The 12203-nt window shown below is 40.0% G+C and overlaps 1 protein-coding gene across 3 annotated transcripts in view; it reads left to right on the forward strand.

The window, feature by feature from the left end:
- Positions 1–12203, forward strand: part of LOC127452959 (F-actin-uncapping protein LRRC16A-like) — a 175574-nt gene that overhangs the window by 142970 nt on the left and 20401 nt on the right. For all 3 annotated transcript variants that reach the window (XM_051718871.1, XM_051718873.1, XM_051718872.1), the window contains exons 27-29: positions 3030–3205; positions 3445–3532; positions 5681–5821. In XM_051718871.1, the coding sequence (XP_051574831.1) occupies positions 3030–3205; positions 3445–3532; positions 5681–5821 (405 nt within the window). The remainder of the gene's footprint in view (positions 1–3029; positions 3206–3444; positions 3533–5680; positions 5822–12203) is intronic.

Raw genomic sequence — 12203 nt, forward strand, 5'->3', positions numbered from 1 at the left:
GTAGTTGGTTCATTTTCTCAAATATTTAGAAAAAAGTAAACCGCTTTCCTGACAAAGCGTTTTAAAACCCTTTGCATAATCTGTGAAACACTGATAAGAGAGCAAGACGCAACAGCTAAAGCCCTCCACCTATGGGGCCGTTTACACATGAACCCTTTTCCAACCATCCAGTTTACCATTTGTTTTCAATGTAAACATGCGTTAAACAAACGTCTTTTATGGTTTCGATACATTTTGGTTGTTTATTCAGCATCTCATTCAGGAGCGCTGTGTTTTTAGATGCTGTGTCAAAATATAAAGAACTACAACCTTTAAAAACATGTTTCGAGACACCTGCATTCTGTTCAATTGTATTTGTTGCTCAGCATCTAGCCTTTTTTAGCGCAAGAATGTGATCAGTCTCAAGTCATCGTCTGTGCTTGACCCACATCCAAAATTTTAAGACACAGTTATGCATTTTTATCTTAAGTGTGACAAAAAAATGGATTTGGAATTTGTCAGCCTTAGTACTGATGCAATTGATTGGTCAGTATGTTCCACCTTCAACTTTTCAATGCAATAATCTTTTGAGACATGGCTTGGTAGGTAGTAAGTCTGAGTTATCCAGAATTGATGCTCATATGTTCTCAACTGTCCTCTTAATAAAATTATCTTGCACCACCAAGTTTGAATCACCATTGGGACTTCTGGAAATGCAATTGTTTAAAATTAGTAGGATGGGGGTCCTGGGTAGCTCAACGAGTATTGACGCTGACTACCACACCTGGAGTCGCGAGTTTGAATCCAGGGTGTGCTGAGTGACTGCAGCCAGGTCTCCTAAGCAACCAAATTGGCCCGGTTGCTAGGAAGGGTAGAGTCACATGGGGTAACCTCCTCGTGGTCGCTATAATGTGGTTCTCGCTCTCGGTGGGGTGCGTGGTGAGTTGTGCGTGGATGCCGCGGAGAATAGTTTGGGCCTCCACACGTGCTACGTCTCCGCTGTAACGCATTCAACAAGCTATGTGATAAGATGTGCAGATTGACGGTCTCAGACACGAAGGCAACTGAGATTCGTACTCCGCCACCCGGATTGAGGCGAGTCAATACGCCACCACGAGGACTTAGAGCGCATTGGGAATTGGGCATTCCAAATTGGGGAGAAAAGTGGGGGGAAATAAAAAAAAATTAAAATAGGTAGGATAGTTCACCCAGAATGGAAAGTCATTGTTTACTCACACTCATTCCAAACCCTTTGGACTTACTTTCTTCTGTGGATGGGGACTGGGCCATCGAGCTCCAAAAAATGACAAAAGGCACCATTGAAGTAGAGGTCTGCAGGGGACTGTTTTTTCCATCCCGCTCTCGCAAGTTTCTATCCTTCATCCAAACGCTCCTGCTCAATTTTACTCTGTGTTCACCCGCTCTCTGCCTGCAGTAATTTTCTTCCTGACCACACCCATTCCTGCAACCCCGCATTTGTTTTCCACATAGGGCAAAAGCCATACAAACAGACAAGTGTACACAAATAACATATAATTTTTCTGTTATTGCTATTATCAGATAGCGTGTGACATAAGCCCATCTGACTTGCCTGAGTTTGGTTTCTTTACACTTAAATTGCACATTTTCCAATCCCAGTTTCACATCCTTTGACAACACAGTGTCCACGCTTTGCTCTGGCATTCTTGTAAAGCATCATTGACTTATAGCCTGCTCTAAGTATTGGATAATTTGATGCACTTGTTTTTTGCAGATTTTACATTAGATTTTCTGTTCATTGTTATCAAAATTAGGCTAAATTAATTGTAAAATAAAATAATGGTTTTTATTTTTCATTTTAATTTTTTTTGCATTCATAAATCAATAATATAAAAATAGATATCCACATCTGATTTTTTTAGGCTCTTTTCTGACCACCCACTCCCGCACACAACTCATGGACATACCGTCCGCTACTGCCTTCAATTGGAAATTAAATTCCGCAACGCAAGAAATCTGATTGGATCCCGTGGTTCCTGAGGGAGTTCCACGGGAATGCAGACCTCTACATTGAAGTACTGTAAAAGTAGTCATTTTGACTCGTGCATATATTACAAGTCTTCTGAGACCATACGGTAGCTTAAATTTGCGTAATTTGCTGAAAATTGCTGGGCATTAAAAAAAGGCATTAATACATTAAAGGTTCTCAAACATGGAGTGAGAAATTGTAATTTGCCAGGTTTGAATGTGTGAAACTATAAATGAGATTTAAAGGTGCATATAGTTGTTATTTCCTCATTAAAAAGCACACTTACCCCTATAGAAATTATTAATACTTCTGAAAATGATCTGAATATCATATCAGTAGCCTTAAAAAAAGCTTTTCTATTTTACAAGGAGAAGGTTTCCTCATGGGGGCTGCCAAGTTGAGATCACATGACCAGCCGAATAATACTCAATTTACAGTATCTGGATAATCCTGCTATTATCTGAAACTTTCACTCATGGAATAAGCTAATCCTGGCTGACTGTGAATAACATATTTCTTCAGTGGTGTCATTAATCAAAAACTATTGAGACCATAACTTGATGTTGCCTCCACACCACTAGGTGTCAGTAGGTGTATAAGTTCAAGATGACTGCCATCAGAACATAAACAAAACAATACTTTTATAACTTTTAGTGTGGTCATTTAAACAATGTTAAATACTAATTTGGTTATACTTGATCATCACTTACCAATCAAATTAGAAAAGCATTAATACAAAATAAGGGGCTTAAATTTATGCTCTACCAAGAAATGATGGTTGTTGTATAATGACAGTTTTAGTGCTCAGTTCAATAAACAATAAAATGTACTAACCATGAAAATATCATAAAAACTGAACATGAAGTTAATTTTAAGGTTATATAAGTTTTCTTTAGCATCCTTTTCTATTTCACAGAAGAGGAAATAATCTTAACAAATGAATATTGAAGAAAAGTAAAATCTCTGGTATTTTTTTCTTTTAATGTTTAAGTGCGTTTTATTAGTGTTCATGACAGTTCTGTTTAAATGGGCTCTTGAATAGATGTTGCTTGAGTCAATGGTGGGTGCAGCCATGGGTCTGTGTCCTCACGTCATGAAGAAATCCAACCTGCGGCAGGATCTTATCAAAGCCGGCATGACTAAGATGGTCGTTCCTCAAAGCTTCATCAAGAACACACTCCTTGAACAGTCTGGCATCGACATTATGAACAAGATCAGGTCAGTTCAAGTGTCAGTAAAGGAAATCTTGTTTTTCTCTAATCATATTTCACTTGACAGTAATAAAGAAGGTTATTTTAAGACAGTCTCACAGATTTTAACGAGGTTCCTGTGTGTCTGTCACTGTTGTGATTGTGGCCCAGATGAGGCTAAATGTGATAATAACCCTGTCAATGGTGACTGTTTTTCTTGTACCACATTCACACCTGTGTTTCCTCATCTTCTGTCTCTTCCCACAGTGAAGTGAAGCTCAGCCTGGCATCATTCATCTCCGATCGAATCGTTGATGAGATTTTAGAGGCACTTTCCAGCTCACAGCAGACACTGGTGAGTAGAAAAGATCCATGCATATGAAAGCAGACATAAAAGTTTTCTTGCCATAGTAATCAAAGTACATACACTGGCGGTAAAAAGTTTGGAATAATGTACAGATTTAGCTGTTTCGGAAGGAAATTGGTACATTAATTCACCAAGTTGGCATTCAACTGATCACAAAGTATAGTCAGGACATTATCAGCTAGGCCTGTAAATCAGCAAGACAGGCCCCATTTCCAGCAGCCATCACTCCAACACCTTATCCTTGAGTAATCATGCTAAATTGCTAATTTGGTACTAGAAAATCAGTTGCCATTATATAAAACATAGTTGAAAGCTATTTGGTTTGTTAAATGAAGCTTAACATTGTCTACGTGACTACCACCCCTGGAGTCGCGTGTTTGAATCCAGGGCATGCTGAGTGACTCCAGCCATGTCTCCTAAGCAACCAAATTGTCCCGGTTGCTAGGGAGGGTAGAGTCACATGGGGTAACCTACTCGTGGTCATGATTAGGGGTTCTTGCTCTCAATGGAGTGCATGGTAAGTTGTGCGTGGATCGCGGAGTGTAGCATGAGCCTCCTATGCTGTGAGTCTCCGCGGTGTCATGCACAGCGAGCCACGTGATAAGATGCGCGGATTGACTGTCTCAGAAGCGGAGGCAACTGAGACTTGTCCTCCGCCACCTGGATTGAGGTGAGTAACCACGCCACCAGGAGGACCTACTAAGTAGTGGGAATTGGCCATTCCAAATTGGGAGAAAAAGGGGATACAAATTTAAAATGTGTTTTTTAGTTGCCACAGTATGCAATAGACTGGCATGTCTTAAGGTCAATATTAGGTCAAAAATGGCAAAAAAGGATCTTTCTATAGAAACTCGTCAGTCAATCATTGTTTTGAGGAATGAAGGCTATACAATGCTTGAAATAGCTAAAAAACTGAAGATTTCATACAAAGATGTACACTACAGTCTTCAAAGACAAAGGACAACTGGCTCTAACAAGGACAGAAAGAGATGTGGAAGGCCAGATGTACAACTAAACAAGAGGATAAGTACATCAGAGTCTCTAGTTTGAGAAATTGACGCCTCACATGTCCTCAGCTGACAGCTTCGTTGAATTCTACCTGCTCAACACCAGTTTCATGTACAACAGTAGAGAGAAGACTCGGGGGTGCAGGCCTTATGGGAAGAATTGCAAAGAAAAAGCCACTTTTGAAACAGAAATACAAAGAAAATGTTAGAGTGGGCAAAGAAACACAGACATTGGACAACAGATAATTGGAAAAGAGTGTTATGGATCTTAACCCCATTGAGCTTTTGTGGGTTCAGCTGGACTGTAAGGTGTGTGAGAAGTACCCAACAAGACAGACACATCTATGGCAAGTGCTACAGGAAGTGTGGGGTGAAATGTCACCTGAGTATCTGTGCAAATTGACAGCTAGAATTCCAAGGATCTGCAAAGCTGTCATTGCTGCAGTGGAGGATTTTTGATGAGAACTCTTTGAAGTAGTTTAAGAAGTTCAGAATTTTTTTTTTAAATTGTAATAGTAATTTTTCACATTAATGTCCTGACTATACATTGTGATCAGTTGAATGCCACTTTGGTGAATAAAAGTAACAATTTCTTTCCATAAGAGAAAAATCTGTACATTATTCCAAACTTTTGGCCGCCAGTGTATATACAGTAAAGATAAAAGATGAATAGATCAGAGCAAATATCCAGATTTGACTCATAAAACAATAAGATATTTAGATGAATAACTGATTATGTACATATGTTCATTTATATTTCTGGCATCAGAGAAAATTTGGGGTGTGAAAAGGGAACAGTATATGTTTGGGGCATAGCCGAGCAAATTTAACATCCCTTGGGATTAATTATTTATTTAAAATAATTTAAAATAATTTTCTATCATGAATTTATTTGCTGGTTGTAATGTTCTTCTTTACACTGACTGTAAAGTGTATTGTGGCTTCAAAGTTGTATATTGTACTTCAATAACATGCTGGGTAAAATCAGCATTTTTCAGCATAAAACTGCTATCTACCTTGTCTTCCACAAAGGAAATAATATAAAAATGCTGGAATATAATGAAGTTGTTTTGATTCATAAAGCACTTCATAAGCAGTATGTGTCCTGTGGTTTTTGATGACGGGACAGGCAGAGCACCTGTCCGGGAAAGAGCGCCACATGCCACAGCAGGAATTTCTTGACATGGACGTTCCCGAGGAGAAAGTTCCTAAACGCTCCACCACAGAGCTGATGGAGGGGGAGAGGCTGGATGACCTGGAGACCTGCATGGTGAGTCTAGATTATCTTTTCAGTCCTCCTCTCTCTCCTCTCCATATTGTTTATTCATGTGTAAAAGTTGAGATATGTTCATCGACAAGTGAGTGTACTACAGTACTACCTTACAGCAAGAACTGACATGAAGACATTTCATTGATAACTTATAACTAGGCCCAGATGAAAACAACAGGCTAATCTGCAATGATTTTGGTGGAATATCTGTGGAATTCTGTGGAATCATTTAAAACATGCATAATCAAATTAGCCAAAATACTTAATAAATTAACTTGCAAGGGATGTGTGTAGAACTTTGGGGAACACTTTATATTATGTATACGTTAATAAAGTACTTATAAATCATTTGTAAACTATTTGTTTATAGTTAACTCATAATTTATAAATTGTTGTCTTTATATTTATGTGTATCAACTTACATACATAAACATTTCTTTGCATTTCTTTATTAACTATTAATAAATAACTTTGTAATATTCTCATGAACCATGAACAACTCCTTTACTACTGGTTTGAAATACATCTGACAGGTATGCTTAACATGTTGTTAAAGAAGGATTATATATATATATATATATATATATATATATATATATATATATATATACACACACACATATATATATATATATAATCCTTATATATATATATAAATATATATATACACATATCACACCAAACACGTGTTTGAACACAGCACTGCAACAGCTGGCTGATCAAATCACAGACATGGAACAACAATATCCGGACTCAGTTATTATTATTCTTGTGGATTTTAACAAAGCAAATCACACACGTGAACTGCCCAAATACAAACAGCACATTACATGCCCCACCAGAGACAGGAACATACTGGATCATTGCTACACAACAATAAAGGATGCATATTGCTCTGTCCCTAGAGCAGCTTTGGGACTCTCTGATCACTGTCTGGTTCATCTTCTTCCAACCTACAGACAGAAATTAAAATTTGCTAAGCCTGTATTAAGGACTGAAAAGAGATGGACCAACGAAAAAGAGCTGGAACTACAAGCCTGCTTTGCACTGATTGGAGTGTTTTTGAGGCTGCAGCCACAGACCTGGACGAGCTCACAGATACTGTTACATCATATATCAGATTTTGTGAGGATATGTGCATTCCTACTAGGACTTATTTAACATTTAACAACGACAAACCATGGTTTACTATGGAACTCAGGCAGCTTCGTCAGGCCAAAGAGGATGCTTACAGAGTTGGGGATAAAGTCTTGTACAATCAGGCCAGGAACACACTGATAAGGGAATCAGAGTGGCTAAAAGAAGATACTCTGAGAAGCTGAAAAACAAGTTTTCAGCTAACGACCCTGCATCAGTGTGGAGTGGCATGAAACAACTTACGAATTACAGGACTCCTGCCCCCAACCCTGTGGTGGACCAACAACTGGCTGACGACCTGAATGTGTTCTACTGCAGATTTGAAAGGCCCAATCTCACACCCCACACCCACTCTGACCTTCACTTCACACAAACACCTACACCTCCTGCAACCCCCCTCCTCCCCCCTCCTGCTACTCAACCTGCACTTAAGATATGTGAAGATGATGTGAGCCTTGTCTTTCGAAAACAAAGGATAAGGAAAGCACAGGGCCCAGATGGCGTTTTACCTGCATGTCTTAGATCCTGTGCTAACCAGCTGGCCCCCATCTTCACACAGATCTTCAATAGATCACTGGAGCAGTGTGAAGTCCCATGATGCTTGAAACGCTCAATCATTATTAATGTCCCAAAGAAACCAAAAATCACAGGACTTAATGACTACAGACCTGTCGCCCTGACGTCTGTAGTCATGAAATCATTTGAGAGACTGGTGTTGGCCCACCTGAAGAACATCACTGGACCCTTTCTAGATCCCCTTCAATTTGCTTGAATGAATTTCAATTCGAGCAAACAGGTCTGTGGATGATGCAGTCAACATGGGATTGCATCATATCCTGCAACATCTGGACAGACCAGGGACATATGCAAGGATCCTTTTTGTGGACTTCAGTTCGGCTTTCAACACCATCATCCCAGCTATACTCCAGAATAAATTACACCAACTCTCTGTTCCCATGTCTGTCAGTGGATTACCAGCTTTCTGACGGACAGGCAGCAGCTTGTGAGATGGGAAATACACTTCTAGCACCTGTACAATCAGCACTGGTGCCCCCCCAGGGATGTGTGCTCTCCCCACTACTCTTCACCCTCTACACCAACGACTGCATCGCCAAGGACCCCTCTGTCAAGCTCCTGAAGTTTGCAGATGACACCACTGTCATCGGCCTCATCCGAGATGACGATGAGTCTGCATACAGAAGGGAGGTTAAACAGCTGGCTGTCTGGTGCAGTCAAAACAACCTTGAGCTGAACACGCTCAAAACGGTGGAGATGATTGTGGACTTTAGGAGGAACACCCCAACACTGACCCCCCTCACCATTCTAAACAGCACTGTGGCAGCAGTGGAGTCATTCAGGTTCCTGGGAAAGTACTATCACACAGGACCTGAAGTGGGAGACACACATTGACTCCATTGTGAAAAAGGCCCAGTAGAGGTTGTACTTCCTTTGCCAGCTGAGGAAATTCAACCTGCCACAGGCGCTGCTGATACAGTTCTACTCAGCAGTCACTGAGTCTGTCCTCTGCACTTCAGTAACTGTCTGGTTTGGTTCAGTTACGAAATCAGACATCAGAAGACTACAAAGGACAGTTCGGACTGCTGAGAGGATTATTGGTTGCCCCCTGCCCCCCCTTCAAGAACTATACACTTCCAGAGTGAGGAAAAAGGCTGGAAAAATCACTCTGGACCCCACTCACCCTGCCCACTACCTTTTTGAACTGATGCCTTCTGGCCAACACTTCAGAGCTCTGAGCACCAGAACCATCAGGCACAGGAACAGTTTTTCTCTAAGGCTATCCATCTCATGAACAGTTAAATTGCCCCATTGAGCAATAACTATGTGCAATACACAGTTTAGTCTTTCTTATATTTATCCAATGCATCCAACCTCTTCTGCCATTTCATTCCTCTGAGAGAAAAACAAAAAACAAAAAAACATTTGCACTGTACATAACAGATTTGTATTTACACTGTACATAACAGATTGTATTAGATTTGCACTACCCATGTGTATGTGTGTCTGTACGTATGTGTATAATTATTTTTTATTTTTTATTATTATCTATGTCTTGCTGCTGTTTTTGTATAGTTTTTTGTATTGTTGTACACTGGAAGCTCCTGTCACCAAGACAAATTCCTTGTATGTGTAAGCATACTTGGCAATAAAGCTCATTCTGATATATATATATATATAAACTCAGCAAAAAAAGAAACGTTCTCTCAATTTCAACTGCTTTTATTTTCAGCATAATTAACGTGTAAATATTTGTATGAACATAAAAAGATTCAACAACTAAGACATAAACTGAACAAGTTTACAGACATGTGACTAACAGAAATGGATTAATGTGTCCCTGAACAAAGGGGGGGTCAAAATCAAAAGTAACATTCAGTATCTGGTGTGGCCACCAGCGGCATTAAGTACTGCAGTGCATCTCCTCCTCATGGACTGCACCAGATTTGCCAGTTCTTGCTGTGAGATGTTACCCCACTCTTCCACCAAGGCACTTGCAAGTTCCCGGACATTTCTGGGGGGGAATGGCCCTAGCCCTCACCCTCCGATCCAACAAGTCCCAGACATGCTCAATGGGATTGAGATCCGGGTTCTTCACTGGCCATGGCAGAACACTGACATTCCTGTCTTGCAGGAAATCATGCAGAATGAGCAGTATGGCTGGTGGCATTGTCATGCTGGAGGGTCATGTCAGGATGAGCCTGCAGGAAGGGTACCACATGAGGGAGGAGGATGTCTTCCCTGTAATACAGCGTTGAGATTGCCTGCAATGACAACATGCTCAGTCCGTTGATGCTGTGACACACCGCCTCATGACGGACGCTCCACCTCCAAATTGATCCCGCTCCAGAGTACAGGCCTCGGTGTAACGCTCATTCCTTCGACAGTAAACGCGAGTCCGATCATCACCTCTGGTGAGACAAAACCACGACTCGTCAGTGAAGAGCACTTTTTGCCAGTCCTGTCTGGTCCAGCGAAGGTGGGTTTGTGCCCATAGGCGATGTTGTTGCTGGTGATGTCTGTTAAGGACCTGCCTTACAACAGGCCTACAAGCCCTCAGTCCAGCCTCTCTCAGCCTATTGCAGACAGTCTGATCACTGATGGAGGGATTGTGCTTTCCTGGTGCAACTCGGGCAGCTGTTGTTGCCATCCTGTACCTGTCCCTCAAGTGTGATATTCGGATGTACCGATCATGTGCAGGTGTTGTTGCACGTGTTCTGCCACTGCGAGGATGATCAGCTGTCCTTCCTGTCTCCCTGTAGTGCTGCCTTAAGCGTCTCACAGTACGGACATTGCAATTTATTGCCCTGGCCACATCTGCAGTCCTCATGCCTCCATACAGCATGCCTAAAGCACGTTCACGCAGATGAGCAGGGACCCTGGGCATTTTTCTTTTGGTGTTTTTCAGAGTCAGTAGAAAGGTCTCTTTAGTGTCCTAAGTTTTTATAACTGTGACATTAATTGCCTACCGTCTTTAAGCTGTTAGTGTCTTAACGACCATTCCACAGGTGCATGTTCATTAATTGTTTATGGTTCATTGATCAAGCATGGAAAACATTGTTTAAACCCTTTACAATAAAGATCTGTAAAGTTATTTGGATTTTTACAAAATTATCTTTAAAATACAGTGTCCTGAAAATGTTTCTTTTTTATGCTGAGTTTATATATATATATATATAGATATATATATAGATATATAGATATATATATAACCTTTACATATGAACTAATTAAACAATAATAATTTGTTAATTACTTTGACAATAAATGAAGAACATACTATTTGTATATGCACTATTAAAGTATTAACAATGTACTGACAACAATTTATGTTGAAGAATTAACTATAACCTAATAGTTTACAAATGTTTTATAAGTACTTTATTAACGTATACTTATTAAAAAAGTGTTACCGAACTGGGTAAATGCCAGACGCTTCAATTCTAAGGTTCCACTTAGGTCTGCTCATAATCCACTTAAAATGGTTAGTTCCACTGTTCGAATTATGGGGGGGGGTTGGGGGTCCCGGACCCCCCATGAGGCCAAAATAATCTAACCTGGGAGGTCCCTTGGTGTTTCAGCAAAACTAAAATACTAGATTTTTTTTTTTTCTTCCAAATGTTACAACGTGACATTTCCATTATCTCTCCCAGTAATAATAATCCAAAAAAGATTAAGTCGGGACATTCTAAACATGACGAGTGCGCAGCGCACTGTTTTCTGAAGGAAATTACAGACACTGGCAATATGGTAAGCTATAATAATGGTAAGATATAATTCTTCTTTGATTTTGTAATGATGAGTCATCAGAGTTGAGATCCATGTGCAGCTTTTAATAATCATAAACGTCGTAAAACAGACAGGCAGGGTCAATCACCAACAACAGTAATAACAAAGGCAATCCAGAGTGGTAGAAAATAAACAGGCAAGAGGTCAGGGCAGGTGGCAGGCAATCACAGGTTATATCCAGGTAAACAAGGCAGTAGTAGTAGGCAGGCAGCAATGGGTCAAAACAGGGTAAACAGTCCAGGATCATACACAGATAATTCAAAAATTCAGAGAACGCTTAGAAATGTCATCCAGGGCAAAACAAGACTTGGAAATGATAGAGAGTGAGACTTAAATAGCTGAGTAAATGAGAAACAGCTGAGCAGGTAATCAGTGACAGGTACGGGGATTATGGGAAATGGAGTCCAGAGAGTTAAAGTCAATCCCCAGGTGATGGAGCCCTCTGATGGTGAGCGGGAGGAACAACAAAGGCGGGATTCATGACAGATTTATTTTTGTTGGTACTTCTAAATTACTAACATTATATCATCTTTTATCTCAAAACGAACAAAACCGTCGCTAGAAGTTAATTAGAATGCACGCAGATAATATGCACATAGTTTTGACGGTATTTTTCTAACACAACATGTTAGCTCATTATCAAGCAGTTGTAAAGTTATTACATGGATACTATATGAAGAAATATCTTAGAAATGTATTACATTGTGCCCGTGACAAGCGGTTCTCTCTCAATATCTTTAAATACACAAGCCATGCTGATAAACGATACTGACAACAGAGAAAACAATTCAACAAGACATATGATAAAATAAACAATGAACTATTTCTTACTTATAACTCTACTATATGCATCTCAACCACAGTGACCTATTTAAATTTTAAAAATAGTATATTCTTGAGTCTAACATCTTAGTCTTGTCTTACACCTCATTAAAAAAAT

Source organism: Myxocyprinus asiaticus, chromosome 15 (genome assembly GCF_019703515.2).
Source record: "Myxocyprinus asiaticus isolate MX2 ecotype Aquarium Trade chromosome 15, UBuf_Myxa_2, whole genome shotgun sequence".
In the NCBI taxonomy this organism is placed as follows: Eukaryota; Metazoa; Chordata; class Actinopteri; order Cypriniformes; family Catostomidae; genus Myxocyprinus; species Myxocyprinus asiaticus.